At 40.3% G+C, this 22,781-nt stretch overlaps 1 protein-coding gene and 3 long non-coding RNA genes across 4 annotated transcripts; 2 read left to right on the top strand and 2 right to left on the bottom strand.

The window, feature by feature from the left end:
- The first annotated feature begins 2,434 nt into the window (after positions 1-2,434).
- Positions 2,435-3,421, top strand: LOC117477474. Its single transcript, XR_004555345.1, has 3 exons — positions 2,435-2,467; positions 2,631-2,658; positions 2,758-3,421. It is a non-coding gene; the product is annotated as an uncharacterized LOC117477474 (long non-coding RNA).
- Positions 3,422-4,238: 817 nt separating this feature from the next.
- Positions 4,239-4,726, bottom strand: LOC117477475. The gene is made up of 2 exons (XR_004555346.1): positions 4,411-4,726; positions 4,239-4,278 (listed from the first exon to the last, which is right to left on the bottom strand). It is a non-coding gene; the product is annotated as an uncharacterized LOC117477475 (long non-coding RNA).
- A 3,283-nt stretch (positions 4,727-8,009) lies between these two features.
- On the bottom strand, positions 8,010-19,242 carry LOC117477468 (sodium-dependent lysophosphatidylcholine symporter 1-like). Its single transcript, XM_034124144.1, is given in 17 exon segments — positions 8,010-8,469; positions 8,890-9,060; positions 9,524-9,667; positions 10,243-10,327; positions 10,330-10,354; positions 10,438-10,521; positions 11,069-11,152; positions 11,363-11,484; positions 12,901-12,991; positions 13,662-13,813; positions 15,181-15,202; positions 15,204-15,260; positions 15,906-16,032; positions 16,623-16,747; positions 18,604-18,678; positions 18,680-18,724; positions 19,204-19,242. Coding segments are annotated over 17 exon segments (1,764 nt in total). The 3' UTR covers positions 8,010-8,153.
- A 2,090-nt stretch (positions 19,243-21,332) lies between these two features.
- LOC117477486 lies at positions 21,333-22,123 on the top strand. Its single transcript, XR_004555347.1, has 2 exons — positions 21,333-21,425; positions 22,027-22,123. It is a non-coding gene; the product is annotated as an uncharacterized LOC117477486 (long non-coding RNA).
- Positions 22,124-22,781: the final 658 nt, after the last annotated feature.

The raw sequence follows: 22,781 nt of genomic DNA, 5'->3' as shown, positions 1-22,781 counted from the left end.
TGTCAGGAAACAAAACCCTCTCTCTTTTCCTCCGTACCCACATCTCTAAAAACGGGAGAACAACGGAGCTGATCCAGATTTGCTGCGTCATGAGGGCATTACTAAATTGTGGGCGGGCTTTACACCAACGGGCCAATCAGAAACGTTGCTGTCAGAAACAATGAGACGTGTTCTGGAAGTAATATGGTCTGTGTTTACATTAGCATGCTAACACTCAGAGCTAACCTGTACTGGAGAGAGCATGTGTGAAGAAGCAGGAAATAAAAAGGAACTCACCTTGTGGTAAACCTGAGAGAGAAAGAGTTTGAGCTCCATGCTGTTTCAGAGAGAATCCTTGATGTGGTTTGGAACATAATATGGAGTTTCATCACGGCAGCATTTAGCTGAGTTTCTGCTGGTAGAATTCTGAGCAGGCATTAGCTCCACCGCCTTTTTTTTTTTTTCAAGCTAAGGACCCGAACCTGCTCTTCTCTAACAGCTGAAACAGAGGGATATGAGGGATTTCTAAAATGCATGATCTGTTTGGTATTTGGAGCAAAACACATCATAGACATGCTTTTATATATTTGTGTAAATCTGAGACCCATAATATATGCCTAAAGATAGCATGATAGCAGACCTTTAAAACCCTGTTTAACTCTGAACAGATTATTAAACCTGGAGTTATTTCAAACAGGAACTTTGTTTTCTAAAGTTACATCATGTTTTCTTTATTCAGACTGTGGGGCTGCTGGTTGTCAGAGATCAGATGTTCAGCTCTGGCCTCAGCTCTGAAGTCCAACATCCATCTGAGATATCTGAACCTGGGTGCCAACGATCTGCAGGATTCAGGAGTGGAGCTGCTGAGAGATCTTCTGGAGACTCCAGACTGCAGACTGGAGACCCTCAGGTCAGTTCACTGACTCTCTGTTACTGCTGGAGATCTCATGTTTCATTAGTTATTCAACCTGATTCTTCTACGTAATTAACTTACATCTATAAAGTTGTAAATGTTCTTTTATTCATACTTTCATTTGTAGGTACTAAAGTAAGAACTGCAGAGATAAATGTTGACTGATTCTTAAAGGAACTGTAATAGATGTTAGTTGTTAAAAGTAAATCTATGTTTTTAATATTTAGTAAAGATAACGTCTGAATAAAGTTCATCTGAAGTAATATTAGTTTTACAGGATAAAGTTGACTTTCTGAAGAAGACATGTTTTTGTTCCAATTCATTTCAATGTTGAGTAACACATCTGATTATAAACTGATTTGTATCCTCATCATGTTTTCTTTATTCAGACTGAGGGGCTGCGGTTTGTCAGAGATCAGCTGTTCTGCTCTGGCCTCAGCTCTGAAGTCCAACATCCATCTGAGAGAGCTGGACCTGAGTCTCAACTATCTGAAGGATTCAGATGGGAAGCTGCTGAGAGATCTTCTGGAGAGTCCAGACTGCAGACTGGAGACCCTCAGGTCAGTAAGGGGTCTCTGCTGGTTCAGCAGTATTGTATGAACCACAGGGAGGTGTTTCTCTAGCTGGGGAAACAGATCAGTGATGTTACCCACTGACTGCAGGCTCTTTCATTCTTCCATCAACTATAGAAGGCCAGCTGAACATGCAAAGCCACACTTTAGTAATCCACTCTCTAACAGACATATGGGGTTTTACAGAAGAGTGGGAAAGGTAGTCTGTTCTTATGGGATGTTTTTAGTTTCTAGCCCAGGGGTGTCCAAACTGCGGCCCGGGGGCCAAATGCGGCCCTCAGCAAATTCTGAAAGTATAATGGAATATGGCCCACAAAGGAAACTTCTGCTTGTCTTGTATTGTACTTCTTAAATATATATGTACACATATATTACACAGTAGTATTCATGTGTTAATAATCCCACCTTTAAAATAAATTCAGTCAATTAAAGCTGAAAACATTTCCTAACAAATCTAACTTGATAAGAAAAAAGCCCAATAACTTATTTTTATAACAAGCGTGAAATAAACCCTTCATATTTCCTGTAATTATAATCAATCTGAAGATCCTGCTTTAAGGAATGAGCTGCTAACAGAATAAAGTAAACCCTCTGGAGAGCTGAGAGCTGTTTTGTTTCTTAAAGCATCCTCAAGTAACAAGCATCCTTTACCTTCATTTGATTGAGTTTCCTGACTTATAACTTAACATATGAGGCAGTAAACCTCTAGAGAGCGGCCCAGACCTTTATATATTTTTTCTGTATGTGGCCCTCGGTGAAAAAGGTTTGGACCCCCCCTGTTCTAGACCAATGAGTGGTTACTTCCTGTCATGCAGCTGAGAGCTGTGGCAGGCAGTCGTAGTGTTTGCAGACAAGATATGATGGGATGTAAAGCATGAGATCAGGACTCTGAAGCTGACTCAAAGAACAAACACTTATTTTAAACTGGATCTTAAACTGTTGGATTGTGTTCATCCCTACAGGATCAATGATGAGTGGATCAGAGCCACGATCCAGAAGACCTGTGAGTACTGAAACCATATCCTCCATTCATCAAGATAGTAAACTCTTTAATGGAGCGTGACCTCAGAGGAAAACAACACTCTTCTTTCTCTCTTCATCATTCTGTCTGTTTCTCTTTGTTTTATCATCATCATGATTCTCTCTCTCTCTCCTTCTCCTCTCAGGTGACAGGAAGTGAAGACACACAGAAAGGTGAGAGGTCGTACCGTGTGAAGTTTATTTATTCAGGTTTCAACACGTTTTCCTGGTGTTCCAGACAAATCTGTAAGTTCAGGTTTTATTTGTTCTCAGTTTATTTATCACGGGGCGAGTTTGAGACGTAAAGAGGAGCGTGGAGGCATTTTGGAAAATAAAGAAGAAGGCTGCCGCTGATGAGAGACTTCCTGTTAGCTCTCCTCAATATTAAATGAACAAAAACAGTCAATTGTACTTAAAGCTTTTCTTAAGAAGAAAGATGTGTTGCACATACACCTGCTGCTACCTACCACCACCTCCCACCCATCCCGGCACCAAAGAGGAGACTCCATCGACCCCAGATACCCCAACTCACTCTTCTTCAGGTTAGCTTGGAGCCCCGCCTTTACCTGCCCCAACACCTCACTTTGAACGATGTTGTCATCCGGATATCTGCATACTGAGAGTGGGACGCAGGATCCGGTCAATGAGCTGCTGGAAGGGGGTCCACTGGACTGGAGGGGCGCTTGGATCTGGTGATGCCTTGCTCTTCCTGAAAGGGGAGGACTCCTATCTGCCATAGTTTCTCCACCTGACGACTGAGTTCGGCATCGGGGGTTCCAGTTGGGGTGAAGAGACTCTGGGGGGCATCCGATGGCTCCTGAATAGGGGGGGCCCTTGGAGTGTCCAACCTAATGATAATAAGAAGAATAATAATAATGCATTTTATTTGTAAAGCACCTTTCATTGCTAAAAGTCATCTCAAAGTGCTACAAGGGGCATCATATACTTATTTTATTTTTTTTAAAGAAACACAAGTTTAATAAAAGGCTTTTAAAAAAGAAAGGTTTTTAGGCCCTTCTTAAAGGAGTCAGTGGTCTGTGGAGTCCTCAGTTTGTCTGGGAGGGAATTCCACAGGTGAACAGAAAGCCCCCCCATGGTGCTGTTGAGATCTCCATATTAGGATGAATACTTAAAACGAAAGTTAGTTATAATCAAATATAATCAATTATATTCTTGTATAGCCCACAATGAAAATGCTTCATATTTTATGATTTTCTATATTTACAGTATAAAGAAAGTGGTTTGTTAAGTTGAGTGTAAGGCCTATAATGGTTTATGGCTGTCACTGATAAGAGAAGAGAGACAGTTTCTTCCCTCTCCCCTCACAGCAGTACACAGGGAGGGGGGCTCCTGACTTAAGGAGAAATACATTGAGGCCCCAAAAAGGTGGTTATGTCATAGCCGAGAATAATATTTTGCAAGTCCTGCGGAGTAGGGGTCATGTCCTTTTTACACAAACATGGGAAGGTGTGTCTTATGCCATAGCCATATAATATGTCTAGTCCTGTACATCAGAGGCCATGCCCAGTTTCCACAAATATGGGTATGGAGGAGGTGTCTTTGGGTTTTTCTATCCTGTTTTTTAGGAGAGAGAGAGAGAGAGAGAGAGAGAGAGGTGGGTATACTCTCTCCCGGTAAAGCTCTCTCCCTGGAGAGCTGGGTTTTTGCTCTCGGTAAGGTTCTCTCAAACTTGGTAACTATTGGTTGAATCTCTGTGTATTGAATGCTGAGTAAATGGATGGATGAAAGTTTTAAAACTTAGGATTTCTAACTGATCATTCTGAGGAGCAAAACCTCTTAAATGTGTCAGGCCATAGTGTGTGAATGTTAGCACCTTCGATCCACGAGGAGATCCCTCTGGGTTCTGTCGAATTTCCAACTTATCATTTAAAGGGGATTTCTAACTGATCATTCTGAGGAGCAAACCTCTTAAATGTGTCAGGCTATAGGCTGTGAATGTTAGAACCTTCGATCCACGAGGAGATCCCTCTGGGTTATGTCGGAATTCAATCTGAACATTTTGAGGAACTGACCTCTTACATGTGTCAGGCCATAGTGTGTGGATGTTAACCCCGTCGGTCTGTGAGGAAATTCGTTTTGGATTTTGTCGGAAGACTTTAATGGGTGAACTATGAATTAAGGTTTTAGATTAGAAAATAACCCCAGCATGATATGTTTAGTATGATTATAATGTTGTAACGAGAGAAGGTAAAAACCCTGTATAAGTTTGCACCTATTTTTCTTCAAATAAACTGATCCCACCTTTTGGATTGGGACAACTTAAAAGACATCAGCGCTCTCCTCTCCTGCTTCAAAGGTACGATTGCACCCTGCCACACTCACACTTAGGTAGGGCCACACCTCATTTACTGATATCAAAATCCTTCGGGATCGCTTAAACAGATTAAGAGGGTCGTCTGAATTGAAACAGCAGTTAATTGAACCTGGTTCTTCGGGGAGTTAATAGAGGTGAGATCTTGCTGACATTGGTGGATCTGAGCCAAGCAGCAAACTTACATAGACTCAATAACTTCGGTTAGGTTAATTAGTAGGTCTGAGTAATTTGCCGGAATAAATGATCAGTCCTCCGACTCAGACAGTGCGGAGTTTGGTCCTGGGGGGGAAAGCAGATGGTTTGTTGTAGAATGGAGGTTGCGTGTGGAGGTTTGTGAGGAGAGTAGTTCTGAGGTATGAAGGAGCGTTCCCGTGGATGCACTGATGGGTGAGGAGTGAGATCTTGTATTTGAACCTAGCTGGAGGGCTATTGGTGCCCCCTGTGGACCGAAAGAAACTCTTTTGGTTGGGGTAATGAGGTGGAAGTTATCTGCACCTATTAGTAGGAGAGGCTGCACTTTGGAAAAGAGGGAAGGGGAAGGCCTTGAAGGCGGAGATAGTGTTTCTTGAGTTCATCCACAGGATAACTCTAGTCCACAAGTGAAAGTCTGTCGGAGGTGAATGTGTCTTTGAGGAGGAATGTTTTCTTGGGATTGAAAGAGGGTTATATCTCAAAGGTCACTGAGGCTCCATCCATATGATATGTTTTATAATGATTGATCATTAAAGTGTTCTCAAAGCTGGTAAAGGTGCAGCTAGTTTGAATGACTTTGTATACTGCAGGGTAGCTTGTGAATTTACTCCAGGTGGAACTAAAGTCTGATTTAACACTTGATTATATTTCACATCATTCATCCAGATCTGTAAAGTAACTAAAGGGAAATACATGTAGTGGAGTCAAAGTACACCTTTACCTCTGAATTGTAGTGGAGTAGAAGTAGTACACAGTTTCATAAAAAGAAAACTAAGCTTCATCTCCAAGCCCAATGGCCTTGGAAGAGCTGCTAAGGAAAAGGAAAGACATCTGGAGACTTTGGAGAGACAGCTAACTGACAAACTCAAGGAACTGAAAGACACTCCCTGATAGGCCGTATGCTGTTTAGCCTTACCTTGAATGATTCAGTGCAGTGTTCTGTGCAGGTTTTCTGTTTGCTTTTTCAACTCAAGGAGCTAAAAGACTGATTGAAAGTTGATTTGATTTGCATAATTTCTGATTGCTGATTCAATGTGAAGGAAAATTCACATTTTAGTTTATACAGTATATGTGTGCATATAATGCACCCTTTGGCCTAACCTGGGAGAGCCTTATGTTTACTGCCAACCTAAGGACCTCCAACATGTTAATAAAGAATGTATTGAAAAGTTATATCGCGGATTGTTGTATATTGGCTCAGCCAGGTTATAGAGAACCGCAGTGACGCGTCCTAAAACCCGGAAGTAAACTTCTTCCGGTTCCTTCGACAAAAACACAATGCAATTTCTCCATAGGATTTAGGAAAACAGCTCGAAATAAGGTCTGTGGTGGTTGAGACACATTGAAGAGACGGATCACGTTTTGTTCAGCCGGATAATATCCACATATCTACCCTACTTTTATAATGTTCTAATCATAAATCTAATGGATAGATTTATGATCGATAGATTTATGATTAGAAAATTATAAGAGATGTGGATATTATCCGGCTGAACAAAACGTGATCCGTCTCTTAAATGTGTCTCAACCACCACAGACCTTATTTCCAGCTATTTTCCAAAATCCTATGGAGAAATTGCATTGCGTTTTTGTCGAAGGAACCGGAAGAGGTTTACTTCCGGGTTTTAGGACGCGTCACTGCGGTTCTCTATATGGGATGCCCAGTCTACTTACAGATGGGTCACTCATTTTGAAATATTACACTTTGTTTTATTTTTCTTTACTGTAATTGATCATCCTCATGTAGAATGCTATCACGAAACACACATTTGGTCGTTTATAGCATAAAGAACATCTGATTTAATGGGAGGTAGGGAAATAATCATTTGAGGATAAGTATGTGTATATAAATATGTAATTTACAACAGCTGTAAGATGCTTGATAAGCTTGAAATGCACCTTGAAAATGCTTGAATTTGACTTTGGAAAAGGTGTAAGAACCCTGGATCCTCTAAAGCAGTGCTTCTCAAAGTGTGGTCCGCGGAACACTGGTGGTCCGTGCGCGCCCCCTAGTGGTCCGTGAGTATATTGGTAACATTTCACATTTGAAATAAATAAATGTAAGTTTTCCGCACTCTCGCAGGAATATCTCCGCAATGGAGCGAGCTTAAGTTTCATTTCATGATATAGCCCCGCGCAACACCTTCATCACACATGTTGCCACTTGTTAGTACCATTTTCAGGCGATTTGTAATCTGTTCTAGAAAAACGATGTGATTTTGGATATTTGTGGAGTTAGGTGGTCCGCGAGCGTTTTTGTATTGGTTAAGTGGTCCTTGGTATGAAAAAGTTTGAGAAACACTGCTCTAAAGAAACAGCATATTTAGTAAATAAAACAACAACAGTCAAACGGCTATCTAACTGTTGTTCCTAACGTTGCCTTGGTAACCTACAAGCTAAACTGGCTCTGAATCTGATAAAACGTGGGTTCCATCTGTTATAAAGTACACACCATTTTTTTTTTTCTGCGCTGTAATTCGAACATTGCGGGATGCTTTTCTGTATTGTTTGACTTGTCATGATCAAAACATTCAGGTCTTAACATAATGATAATATCAAATGTGGCCTTCAATTTGAAAAAACAAAACATTTGCTTTCTCAAAATTCCCCGTGTATTTATTGCTTTTCTTAAAGCCATGAAATTAGACATAGAATTAATTAAATTGTGCAAAAGAAAAAAAGCCCAACAATTTGACACATTTCTAAACATCTGACCACTCTCACTGTCATGGTATTGAGAACACACAACCATTATGCAAAAACGACCCAATCATTTTGTATGCAATTGGAACAGATGATCTGCTTTTACCTTAACCTTTGTATCATCCAACATCATAACACTACTTTTTTGTGCAATCTGAGTAAACGATACACCCGTCTTGCATCAGTGAAACCAATCATACAGAATATATTGTCCGTCCATCCATCCATCCATCCATCCATCCACATTAGTATAACAGCACCATGAATGACAGACTGAAAAAGGTTGTTTATTTGAGCAAGAACAGGTGCAGACATTTTGCAGAGGACTTTAAAAATAGAAAATGTATAAGAATAGAGTTAAAAATCAAGTATTCAGTGTTAGATTCAGGTCCCAGAGTAGTGTCTCTTTTCTAAAAGTCTCTGCTTCAATGTGTCCTCTCTATACCCAGGATATTTTGGGTCTCACGTGTGACCTGCTCGATGAAGTTCTGGGATTATTTTCAGGAACATTTCTGCTCCGTTTCTCCTCTCCTGATCTCTGCGGTGAGGTTTGACTCTGAGGATTTACATTTGATTTAAGAACTGATTTAGACCTGCTGTTTTCTGATGATACATGTGAACGTCCGGATGATTTGACTGAGGATTGTTTATCATGACCTGCTGATGAGTTTGGATTGTAACTTGTGTTATAATGTGACGTTGATGGCAGCTGCTCTGAGTCCTCTTTCAGGTCTGGTGGTGATGAGGCTTCAGGGCTGGAGGAAAAATAATATAATTAATATAGCTGCAATAGGATAAAACATATTTATATTTATACGAAAAAAATATATACACCATTAAATAAATACATAACTGATGCTTAATCATTCAGACCAAGTATTGGAGGTGTAATGATGCCCCCTATTTGCCGCGAGCATGTTGCCAGGGACTACACATCACACTTTAAAGGTCACTTATTATGCAAAATCCACTTCTTCATGTCTTTTTTTATACATAAACATGTAACACCTCAGCCTCAGGAACAAAGACCCCCTCTCTTTTTGTCCTGATCCATTTATATAAAACCCTGTCTGAAAATGAGAGGATCAGATTTAGGCCACATTGTGATGTCACAATGTTTTTTTGGTTTGTGGCTCCGTCTCCTGGGAGGATCGTTTACTCAAACATCAACTTACTGATCTGTGGTCAGTTGTTCCTGCAGACACTTCCTCTCATTGATGGGGTACGAGTGGAAGAAGAACATCCCGATCAGCAGCAGAGCGACGGGCACCGGGGAGAACATCACGGTGAGAGCCGTCGCCACTCCCCCCTCATGATGACACGCACCCGCTCTGTAACCCACAAACCTGCAGACCAGGGGGAACAGGGATGTGACAAATGTACACACATAATATATGAATAATTGGAGGGTGGATAAAATATTATTTTGGATGTTTTTTTTTATATATTTTGTATTTTAATTTAATATTATTATTTTAATAATTTTTTTATATGAAGACTATATGTTTTTTTTTTATTGAATTTAATCTGAATTGTTTTAATATTTATTTAAGTAGAATCTTTTTTTTTTTTAGACTAAATGGTTTTTATTTTATTAAAATGTAATTTAATTAATTTCTGTAATATTTATAATTTTAACTTACTTAAAAAAAATGATACTTTTCGTCTTTCATTCATGTTAATATTTTAATCTGGATTCAAGATTCCTCTGTTTTGTTTTGCTTACTGTATACTGCCTGCAAAGTCATTCGTTTGGTGTTTTGAGCATGTATGGGACAAACAAAGTCAATAAATACTAAAAAGCCTCACTGTAATATCAGGGTGGAGATGCCCACAGACAGGCCTCCTGCCAGCTTACTGCAGAAAGCATAACAGGAGAAGAACAGCGGCTCCAGGTCTCTGCAGGACGGGTGTTTCACAGAGAAGTCATCCACCACATCTGGGAGCATCGACCTGCAGCAGGGCATGGTGCAGAGACACTCACAGTCACCACAAAATACACCCATAGATGCGAAACAAATCTTAAGAGCTGCAACGAGACAGAAAATCACTATAAATCAACACTAAATGATTACAAGGGTTCAGAAACCAACTACAGAGAGACACAGAGCAACTCAAAAGAGGAACAAATTGATCGCATAAACGAAGACTTCTAGTAATTCAAAACAGCTGCAATGAGATGCAATGACAATGAAAAGGTTCAGAAATACCACTAAAAAAACACAAAATGACTATGAAGAACCAAGACAACCTAAGGAGATTCAAAACAGCTGCAAAAACACGAAATGACTACAAAGATACACAAAGCAAGATACACAATTATTTTAGAAACAAGAACGTCTACATAGAGCTTCAATGAGACAAAAACTCAACTATGAGAAGGTGCTAAACAACCACAAGGAGACACAAAATGGCCACAACAAGAGCAAAACAACCAAAAAGACCAGCAGAAACAGCAGAATAGACACACACACAAACCAAGAAGAGACTCAAAATGACTACAGGCAGCAGGTCTGAGACTGACTCACCAGGGCAGCAGGAAGATGGTCGCCACGCTGAAGCCCATCAGGACGCACATCACCAGGAAGACAGGGAGGTTAGAGGGACACAGGCGACGATTATCACCGCCGGGATGAAGAGCTGAGACAGAAACCGGTCAGAGGGAGAGCGAAGGCGTGGGAAAACGACTCTCATGATCGTGTTTAATATCTGTGATGTCTTACTGAGAGTCCGATGAGAACGGTGGCCTTCTTTCCTATTTTCAGAAGAACTGTCTGCCACAGAGGGACCGCTGCCGAGGAAGAGGCCTGCAGACATATGGAGGACCTTTAAAGAAGGCTTTTTAAATGTTGCATACTATATAGGGATGGGAACGATTATTCGAATATTCGAAATTATTCAGGTGTTCGAATATGAGAATATGAGTTATGAATATATATACAGTGCCATAGCTAAGTGTGTTAGGTCTAAAGGTGTGTGTTGCTCCGCTAACCGGTCCCTCACAGCGGGCAGAGCTGCAGGTGCTGATCTCTCTCTCTCGCGTCCGGTTATACTTCACTCACGTTTATGTCCAAATCCATCAGAAAACCAAGTTATGTTTTAAGCATGAAAGCTGTAGGCCTATAGCTGTCAACTGTTCAAACTGTGATCACCAGTTCAATACATTTGACAAATTCGACTTGGTTTCTATATTTATTTATTTTTCTAAATTAAATGTTTTTTTTCTTTTTTGTAAAAAAAAATTCGGTTTCGGTTTCGGTTAACCGTTTAATGGGGGTCGAATATTCGAATATACATTTGCTTTCAAATTCCCATCCCTAATACTATATACATATCATGTGTGTTGCACCTCACCAGGAGAACCAGCAGGAGGAGCTGGAAATTCCCCCCCTGCCCCGCTGCATGGCTGCAGAAGAGGGCAAAGTTACCCAAGGACATCTGAGATAAAAGACACAGGGTAAAAAAAGATAAGATATATTGTGCTTTTCTGACTTTTAAATACATACACGACTTTTAAAAACAGAACCAAATTAGAACATTGAAAACCAAGCAAAGTCATGCAGAGATGTCTGAACAGGTCGAGTCTTTTTGATATGATCTCATTCTTCATTAGTGCTGAGGGTGAGAGGGATGCAACCCAAAGTGGACCTGGAAGGCGAGCACGCTGAACACGGAGCCGAGCAGCAGCCGCTGATATGGAGCGTGGCGGATCATCTTCTTCAGAGACGAGAGACAGGAGGGACGCTGTATGTCCTCAGAGACCAGAGGAGCTGCAGGTGAAGTCAAGATAACACATCAGAGAAAGAAGAGAAACACCAGGAACAATCAGAATGAACTTCAGTTAAATCATCGTGCACCACCACGGACTTTTTTGAGTTAAACACACATGGCATACACTTTCTATAAAGGTTACATATTAGGCAAAATCCACTTGTGTATGTATGTATACATAAACATGTGTGTGTCCCCTCTGTGTTAAGAGACTCTGAAGTTTCAGGAACAAAGACCCCTCTCTTTAAGTCCTGATCCTTTTGATGTCACAATGTTTGTTTGGGTTGTGCAACCATTAGCCAAAAATAATAATTATACAATTAAATATCATTAATACAGAAAGAAGAATTGTACTTAAATAAATATTAAAACAATTACAATTAAATAAAAAACAGAAATAAATAAAACATGAAAAATACAAATAAGATAAAATACAAATAAATCATATAGTCTTCATTAAAAAAATTCACTGTTATTTTATTTTATTAATGTTATTTTTCACCGAGTTATATCTTATAACTTGTTTGTTTGTAGCCTTTATTTATCCAGGTGAAATCCCATTGAGATCAACGATCTCTTTTTCAAGGGAGACCTGCAGCACGATATAACAGAAATACAACAGAAAACAAAAAGGACGTCATACAACATAATGACAGGGGTACAATTTACAAATCTATTCACAATGACAGGTACCAAGAGTATCAAATAGCATTTCATCCAGCCGAGTTTTAAAATGATGCAGGGGAACCAAAATGCTCAGTTTCAAACATTTTTGCAGAGTGTTCCAAGCTAGAGGAGCTGCGCACATAAAAGCTTTAGTGCCTAAAACAGTCCCAGCACTTGGTACATGTAATAAAAACACATAATGTGATCTCAGGCAATAGCTACTTTCAACTCTCTGTGAGATCAAAGAGCAGATGTATGATGGTAGTTTACCCAACATGGCTTTGTAGATGAACATGTACCAGTGACTGAGTCTCCGAACAGTTAGTGAAGGCAGACCTGTCCCTGGCATACAGTGTACAGTGATGAGTAAGTACTTTACAGTTAGTAACAAATCTCAGTGCACTGTGATAGGCGGCATCTAACTTGATCAGGCAATGGGCAGGTGCATTCATATAGATCAGATCCCCATAGTCCAGCTCAGGTCAAAAGGTCACAGAGACTTTTCCTGGGCTCAAGCGAGAAACAGGACTTGTTTCTGAAAAAGAAACCTAGCCTTCACCCTCAGCTTTCTAAGCAGACTAAGTTATTATTTGTATGGTAGTAATTTGAAAAGTAGCGAATATTTAGCCTTGTTTGTCACGGGTAAACAAGGCTAAATATTCTTTATATTTGAGTGGAACATGATGAGGTAAAGAAAGTAAAGTAAGTGTTATTTCTAATATGTGATCAGTGTCTCCTGGACGCCTCACCTCGCTGCTCCTTCACCCCGAAGAAGAGCACGAGGCTGCAGAGGAAGAACACGGAGCCCATCACCAGAGAGGAGGTCAGGAACGCCTTCCGCTGCGGGGAGGAATACATTCACAGGTTCAACAATTAAAATAAATGTAAAAATTATTTTTCTGTTAATCCTTTTGGGATTCGTTTGCCTTTAGATCATGTCATCTCTTCCACTTTAATCGTTTTTATTTCCAATTGATTCATTGTGTTCATCAGACATTAATTCATATCTTGTTTATTAAGAGCTTGCTGTGTTTGTTTGCTGGGTATTTTCTTGTTTTCTTTTCTATTTCATTTACTAAAGTGAATTCTTAATTAATAAACAACCCAATAAATGTAAAAATTAAAATACTTCGGTGGATTTGTTTATTTTAAAATTAACAAATCCCACATTAACTTAATTATTGAGTTCTCTTTCCGTCTTTCTCTGTTTATAGCTTGAGCCATGTATTTATTTATTATCATGGCAGTTTATCCCTCTAGGCTAATAACACACACACACACACACACACACACACACACACACACACACACACACACACACACACACACACACACACACACACACACACACACACACACACACACACACACACACACACACACACACACACACACACACTTAAGTACAGGTAACAGGAAACCCCTGGGACTGTTTGAGAACAATAAGGAGGAATGCAGTCGGGCAGCTCCTGAAACTCGAGTTTTCTCCACGTCTTAACTTCAGTTTTACCGTTTCCTGCAGCGGTGCGGCTGGAGGCGAAGCTGATGTTGTTTCAGAGTCCAGATGTTGACAGGCTTCTTGTTTCTCTGCGTTGTAAACAGACACAACCTGACCCTGAATCACAGACGCGAACAGCATCGCCAGCACCTCCACACTCATTCCTGACAGGAATAATAATAAGAAAAGGAGTATTTAAATACTTTACTTCAGTAAAATACCACACTGTGAAGATACTAAGACTACTAAGTAAATATCACTTTCTAAAACCTTACTTGAATGCAACATATAGGCCCACTTAAGGATGAATTGATAGTAAAAGATTCAAGATTCAAGGCTTTTATTGTCATTTGTACATAGCTACAGTGTAGAATCTAGATATATCAATGGAAATCTTAGTTCACAGACTCCTCCAACAGTGCAACACAATAAAACAAATAAAATAGAATAGAAATAGTGCAAGGAGAGTCTATACAGTATACAAGTAATTGGAATTATCTATTAGATAAATAATGTGTAAGATGCAAAAAGATTAATGTTATGGATGTTTTGGAAAAAAAGTTCCCCGTTGGAGTTTTGACTTACTTATCTTTTTCAATTAAAGGGGACCTATCATGCAAAGTGCACTTTTTGATGTCTTTTATACATAAACATGTGTCCCCGGTGTGTCGGGGAACTCACGCAGCGTCAGAAAATAAAACCCTCTCTCTTTTCCTCCGTACCCAAATCTCTAAAAACGGGGCTACAACGGAGCTGATCCAGATTTGCGTCCGATATGACGTAATATCTGAAATGTGGACCCACGGCACTATCAGAAACGTTGCTATCAGAAACAATACCCGACTGTTTTGGACGTAATATGGTCGGTGTTTGCATTAGCATCGCTAACACTCAGAGCTAACCTGTACTGGAGAGCATGTGTGTGAAGAAGCAGGAAATAAAAAGGAACTCACCTTGTGGTATAACCGGCAAGAGAGAAAGCCTTTGAGCTCCATACTGTTTCAGAAATAATCCTTGATAATCCATGATATGGCGTTTCATCACGGCAGTATTTAGTTTAGACAGTAGCTGCCGGGTCCCGCATGAGCTCAGCCCCCTCCTTTTTTATTTTTTATCAATCTTTTATTTTTTAAAGCTTTATACCCCAAATCAGCACTTTAGAAACAGGAAGTGAAATAGAGGGATATGAGGCATGGCTAGAATGGGTGATCTGTTTGGTATTTTCTGCAAAACACTTCATAGACATGTTTTTTATATATTTGTATATATCTGAGACCTAGCTATTGCCTAAAAATAGCATGATAGGTGACCTTTAACAAAAAGAAAGTACAAAAATAAATCAAATAAATAATAAATAAAGAAGTTAAAATAAAATTATTTATAAAAAATAAATTAAAGAAAAATATAATTGAAATAGTACTCTTCAAGATGAGAGCATATTGCTTTCAATTAGAATCAATTATCAGATATATTATTATAGTTTTGGTTCTTGATGTGGATCTCTTTCTCTCTAAGGTGATGGTGGTCTTACTATAGGCCGTGGCGGAGTCTCTGTCTCTGTTGCCCCCCCCCCAGGAACATGTTGAGGGAGACGTAAGGCACGTGGTAACACTGTTAGTAGAGACAGGAGAAAACAGGAAGTGACGGTAGCGAGAAGACTCTTTAAAGTAGAGACACTACATACTGATATACACCTGAACATCAGCAGGAGAGGACTCTTTAAAGTAGAGACACTACATACTGATATACACCTGAACATCAGCAGGAGAGAACTCTTTAAAGTAGAGACACTACATACTGATATACACCTGAACATCAGCAGGAGAGGACTCTTTAAAGTAGAGACACTACATACTGATATACACCTGAACATCAGCAGGAGAGGACTCTTTAAAGTAGAGACACTACATACTGATATACACCTGAACATCAGCAGGAGAGGAACTCTTTAAAGTAGAGACACTACATACTGATATACACCTGAACATCAGCAGGAGAGAACTCTTTAAAGTAGAGACACTACATACTGATATACACCTGAACATCAGCAGGAGAGGACTCTTTAAAGTAGAGACACTACATACTGATATACACCTGAACATCAGCAGGAGAGGACTCTTTAAAGTAGAGACACTACATACTGATATACACCTGAACATCAGCAGGAGAGTACTCTTTAATGTAAAAAATTTAAAAAATTAAAAAATTAGCAGAATCTCTTAAATTAAGTGATAAGATCCTGTATCGCTGCCTTACACTCATGAGGGTCTCAAACAGGCAGGTGGTGGTGAGGCTCCAGATCAAAGTGAGGGCCGCGGACCCTCGAGGGACAAACCACAGCAGCAGGTAGGACAGGATCGAGAAGGGAGTGGAGAGCAGCAACCTGATGAGAAACAACATGGCCTTCTCTCTGTTTAAAGGTCCCCTATTATACTGTTTTTCATCAATATATTACAGGTCTCAGATATATACAAAACATGTCTCTGAAGTGTTTGCCTCCAAACACCAAACAGATCATTGCAGCATCCCATAATCCCCTCTGTTTCAGCCCTGTTTCCAAAGTGCTGATTCTCTGTCTGTTACTTTAGATGAAAATAAGGAGCCCCTCCCCACGCCCCTCTGAGAGAGATTTGGTTAAAAAGAACACAATGGTGCTCTAGGAGGAGATTCAGGTGATAAGGTGGGGGGGGGTTACCTTGGTTGGTGATTGGCTAATGGTTACACAAGCCAAAAATCCAAAATGCCAAAATGATCGTTATGACATCATAAAGTGGCCAAAATCTGCTCAGCTCATTTTCAGACAGGTTTTTATATAAATGGATCAGGACAAAAAGAGAGAGAATCTTTTTTCCTGAAACTTTCAGAATCTCTTTACACAGAGGAGACACAAAAAGGGGATTTTGCATAATAGGTGACCTTTAATACATCACAGCCTGAGGAGGAAACAGGAAGTCAGAGGCTTCACAGACCCACCATGGAGAGAGTCTGCCGACGGGCGTCCAGCGGCTGCGGCTCACCAGGTATCCCACCAGGGGGTCCGTCAGCGCGTCCCAGGCCCGGCTCGCAAACAGAACCACGGACACAGAGGACACCTCCATCTGGGGAGGACACTTTATTTTGAAATCCAGAGCAGTAGTGAGAAATACAGATATGTTTTGCAGTGATGAAAACCTCACTGAAAGTAAAAGGGATGAATGTGCAGTAAAATGTTGTTAAGATTAATTAACAGAACCACAGACATAGAGGGGGCCTCTATCTGAGGAGGACACTTTATTTTGAAATCCACATAGGGCAGTGTAGTAAAAGCATATTTTGCAAAAGTGGAAAAAGTATTCAGATACGTGAAAATACTCCACTATGTCTAGACATAATAAACCTTACTTTATTAGAAGTAGGCTACATAATCAGCAACTTAAAGGGGACCTATCATGCAAAATGCACTTTTGTACGTCTTTTATACATGAATATGTGTCCCCGGTGTTCCAGGGAACTCACCAAGTGTCAGAAAACACAACCCTCTCTATTTTCCTCCATACCCAAATCTCTAAAAAAGGGGCTGCAACGGATCTGATAAAAACGGATCCAGATTTGAACACTGTCCTGACGTCAGGAGAGTGGCGCTACGGCTATTGGGCCAACTCCACCAATCAGGAGGAGACAGCCACGGCCATTGCCGTTCGAAAGCGCTGGAGACGCTGTAGTACATATGCCAGGCCTGTAGGTGGTGCTGTTCTCACAGAATCTGCCCTTGCAAAAACAGAGCTAAAAAATGTCAAATTGAGCAAAATGAGGCATGGCTAAAATGCATGATCTGTTTGGTATTTTGAAAAGAAAAAAGTATAAATATGCCTTATATAGGTATGGTCCTACACTATATTATTCAAATATAGCATGATAGTTCCACTTTAAACTAAAAGTATTGAGTAGTGTAATGAGGCTTAATCTGTGGAGTGTACTTTATTTTGAAATCTTCATAGATGCATAAGGTAAAGTAAAAACAGATAATTGTTGGTGAGGTTAAAGAAGAAGTATTAAAGGTCCCATGTCATGGCCATTTCTACTGATCATAATTCCATTGTTGAGGTCTACTAGAATAGATTTATATTGTTCAATGTTCCAAACTCACATTGGTTTCTCATACAGCATCTCTGTATAGTATGTGTATTCACTCTCTGTCCTAAACGGCTTGTTGGAGCTCCTGCCCCCCCCCCCCCCTCCCTGTGAGCCCACTGTGCTCTGATTGGTCAGCTCACCTACTCTGTTCTGATGAGTCCACCACCGTTACAGCGGAACATCAGTGATTATGTGTTACAATGGCGTTTGTTAGCAACCAGAAAATGACACCAGTAATGACAAACAGATGAGAATGCTGCGTGGGGTCTGGGTGCCGTGTTGGCGGGATGTTGCGGGGCTTGCTGCTCCGCCCTTTGAGGATCGAGGAGCGGAAAGTGTGAGCTGGATTACTGGTGTCGTCTCCTGGTTGCTGCGTGGGGACTGCGAGACAGCGAGACACCGCAGAACTCAGCCTGAGCACACACACACAGCCAGGCTGCGGAAATCCGCGGAGCCGCGGCTGAGAAAATATAAGATGAGTGAGAGTGTGTGAGGAACAATCCGCGGAGCCGTTACGTCACTATACTCGTTACGTCACTATACTCGTTACGTCACTATACTCAGGAAGAAAAAAATGGAAAAAGAGAAATCTCCAACGAGGTGTTCTGGGGCAGCATAGACAGGTATTTTCTGTGTTAGAGTTTTACTCGCTACAGGGTGTACTTTGAGGGTTTGTGACTTTCCAGACTGTTTACATGCATAAAAAGCTACATAACACACAATGGGACGGGTGATAACCAGAAAAGCATGTCATGGGACCTTTAAGCATTTTATTGCAAACAAAGTACCAATACCATACTGTCAAAGCGCTCTATAGAAAGTAAAAGCATGTATGTCTTACCTGCACGACGTCCAGTAGAAATATCTGCAGAGAAACACTGATGGCTGCCGTGGTGATCTGGTACGGGACCCCCCCCCACAGCGTAACACACCTTCCTCACCAGAGGAATCCCCCCCGACCCCTGTGAAGAGACGGGAAATATTTATAAAAAACAAAAATGAAGATATTGCATGTCTGTTAACTGAATGATATTGAATAATGCTGGATCTTGGTACTTCTCACAATAACGGTGAAGGTGTGGGTTGCAGAAAATATACCTGTTTAGGATTATTTTCAAACTAAACCATAATATTATGTGGAATATTAAAAGGTGAATTGCATTAAAATCTATGACTGGATCGAGATATTAATTAAGGCAGACCCTGCTGAAAAAACCAGCATAGACCAGTTTAAGATGGTTGCTGGTGTTAGCTGGTGTTAGCTGGTGTTAGCTGGTGTTAGCTGGTGTTAGCTGGTGTTAGCTGGTGTTAGCTGGTGTTAGCTGGTGTTGGCTGGTGTTAGGCTGGTGTTAGGCTGGTGTTAGGCTGGTGTTAGGCTGGTTTAGTTGGTTTACCAGGCTGGACAAGCTGGCCAGGCTGTTCTTGCTGGTTCAAGACCAGCCTGGTCAGCTAAACCAGCATAGCCCAGCATGGATGTCATGCTGGTCTATGCTGGTTTTAGCTAGTCTATGCTGGTGAAGCTGGTGAAGCTGGTCTATCAGCAGTCTTGCTAGCAAAACTGAAATAGACACAGACAGACAGAGAGGGCGGGACACGGGGGAACGGCGACACGGCAGTGGTTGAAACAAAGCGGTATGTTTTGACTGGCACTAACGGTCGAGGAGTGAAGATCAGTTGAACGTTTCTGTGACTCCGCCCAGCGGCTGCTCTTCTGAGAGGCACCGCTCTGACAGCTCTGTCTACTGGGAAACGCGCTAAAAGTCCTTCTGGAGGTAAGCAACACTACACAATTTCACCAAGTCTGAGAGTAAAAGCTTTCTCGAAGGTTCGTTTTGCTTTCTTACAACGTTACGTTAATGTTAACTTAACCTTACGTTTGCTAGGAGGCTAGCTGTCTTAGCTAACAATAGTTAGCAGCTAACGTTTTCTGCAGTTTGTGTTTCCCCTGAAAAACGTGATGCAGCTATAAGTTGTAAGTTAACTTAACGTTATCTTACAAGTTGAGAGGGTTACGTTTTGTTTAAAATCGTCAATGTAATGCCATTAGAGGTGTTGTGTTGAACATGAAGTTAGCTAACTGTAGCTCTCCACCAAAGGTTAGCATGTTAAGCTGTACTTTCTGATGCAGCTAGCTTAATACAAAGAGGGTTTTTGTGCTTCATTGTAAACTTTTCTTACAAATGTGTGTTAATCTACCTGAAATTGTGGGGACAGTTTTTTTCTACTCAATGATACAGACCATTGTTGAGGAGATGCAAAACATACATATACTTTGAGTAATGTTACTTTGCTGCTAAAAGATGAAACATTATCAGATAAGGACATCACCAAAGTGTGTGAGTCTGTCTGTTCTTTGCATGTCGTACACACTGCTCTGGTATGAATTAAAAATATAATTGTAAAATGTAAATCTCGCTCTTGTCATCGTTCAGGCTTTGCATTTGAACCCCTATGACTGGTTGCGGACTTGAAGGGAACGCCTTCCTGACATCCAGGAAAAAGGTGAGATTCTAATCTAATCTAATCTAATCTATTTCAATGCCAAAAGCAAGTTATTGTTTTTAACTTTTTTTTAATATGATTTTTTGGGGAATTTCAGTTTTATTGGATAGTCTACTATCCAATAAAACTGATCTACTGGAAACAGTGGAGAGGGAGGAGATGATATGCAGCAAAAGGCCGAGCCGGATGGTTGCTGCTCCGTGTGGAACGTGTTCTATCAGGTAAAGCACTTTGGTACCCAGTTATTTATGGTATTGAGTTTGAATGTAGCCTTTGGAAGGTATTTTCCAACAGTGCATTGTAAAGACTGAAAAAACAGGCTCAGGTTAAAGCTTGACTTGATTTGGTCTTTTACTTAAGAGGATGTTTGTCCTCCTGTCTTCTCTTATTTCCTTATCTTTCTTTCAGGTGTAACATCTACCAATGGTTGTACATGACACCACCTCTTTGCTGTCCTACTAGTCAACCCTCCTGATCAGAGCCTTTCCTAAATAGTGGTAAGTTGTTTAACAGTTCAGTGTACGTTAATTTAGCAACTTAATGCTTTACTGCTGTTGAATAAACCCTATATATATACATCCATCAGCAATCAATAAAACAAATCATCCAACACAAAATAGAAGAAATCTGGACCTATTTCTTTTTATACCACAGCATCTATTGGGACTGCTCATTGATGTCATCAAGAGCCATTGAGTCTAGCTTTTGTAGTCGGCCTCTCAGAATGTTTATCATTTCTTTGTCTCTTAACATTCCTATAATCATTTGTTTTTTTATTGTTGATATTGTTTTGTTCTTTATTTTTGTTGTGAGAATCACTTTGCAATTCTGTAAGTGCTATATAAATAGTTATACTAATATAATTGTTGTTACCATCATTACTATTATTAAAAATGTCTTCTTTGTTTTCTTTATTCATCGCTGCAGAAAGGTTCAAAAAGTTCCCTGTACATGGAACCATGCCTGTCCTCTGTTCCACATGTCTTCAGTCCGTCCTGGACCCTATGACTCTGTTCCACATGTCTTCAGTCAGTTCTGGACCCTATGACTCTGTTCCACATGTCTTCAGTCCGTTCTGGACCCTATGACTCTGTTCCACATGTCTTCAGTCCGTTCTGGACCCCATGACTCGGACACTAGTTCTACCAAGGCTCATTAGAGGTAAGCAGTGGTAGGAGAGTGGAGTTATCTTTGTATTTAGGCTGCAAGTCGACAAGAATAGATTACAAATCGCTTAAAAAATTGTTCAAACAAGAGGCACCATGTGTTACGCAGGTGCACATCCACTGGAGGAAGATTCTGAAAGTAAAATATACACTTCTCACTAGAAATGTAATCATAAAGCATTATTATGGCCAAAGTATCCTACAATTCAGGATTTTCCACTGAAAAAAGTGTTGGATTCAAGATTCAAAGCTTTTATTCTCATATGCTCAGCAGCTACAGTGTAGAAATGTCAATGCAATTCTTCTGACCTGAGCTCCTCCAACAATGCAATATATACAATAAAATACAAAAATACAAAATAAAAAGTAGTGCAAAAAGTTTATATACATGTAATATAATAGAATATGATATTTACAAGAACAGAATATTAAATAAAAAATTAAATACGGTGTATTGCGTGGACAATAGACCCAATCACAGTGAATGTTCAAAACTAAACTTGATACATTTTTTTTTTTCATCTCACAGTGCACATATTTAAGTAATCATAACACAAAGCTAAAATGTAATCTGTTTTTTCCTTTCTCTTTTCAAGAGTGCTTCAGAGGATGGCTGAATTCACAAAACGTGGAGAAGACCGAGAAGGAGAAGTTGGCCGGTTACTACATTTCACAAAAAATACAGGACCTTGTGAAAAACGGAAAGAAACAGTTGAAGGAAATTGCTTAAAAATATGAAGTAATGGGTGTTTTGAAAATGTTTTCAAATGTGTGTTAATGTTCATTGTGTGTTATAAATTATTTTCCTGCTTCTAATCATTTGATGTATGAGTATTTATTTACAGACATTCTATACATTCTGGTACCTTTCTGGTAAGGTAGGTGCTCTGATCTGAAATGATAGATGTTCATTGAGCTACTGCAATTGGGTGAGAGTGTTTCATCATCATATATGACCAGCTTCACCATCAAGTAATCCCAGTTAAAGTTCTACTCAAGATCATACCAGTCGGACCAGCTAATGGTGACCAGCTAGAACACTGTGACCACCAGCTTTTACCAGCTATCCTGACCAGCTAATGGTGACCAGCTAGACCACTGTGACCACCAGCTTTTACCAGCTAAACCAGCTATCCCGACCAGCTAATGGTGACCAGCTACTAGACCACTGTGACCACCAGCTTTTACCAGCTAGACCAGCTATCCCGACCAGCTAATGGTGACCAGCTAGACCACTGTGACCAAACCAGCTATCCTGACCAGCTAGACCACTGTGACCACCAGCTTTTACCAGCTAAACCAGTTATCCCGACCAGCTAATGGTGACCAGCTAGACCACTGTGACCAAACC

This window comes from Trematomus bernacchii, unplaced genomic scaffold, assembly GCF_902827165.1.
Source record: "Trematomus bernacchii unplaced genomic scaffold, fTreBer1.1, whole genome shotgun sequence".
Lineage (NCBI taxonomy): Eukaryota > Metazoa > Chordata > Actinopteri > Perciformes > Nototheniidae > Trematomus > Trematomus bernacchii.
Note: the sequence above shows the minus strand (reverse complement) of the source record. Positions and strands in the feature narration are given on the sequence as shown.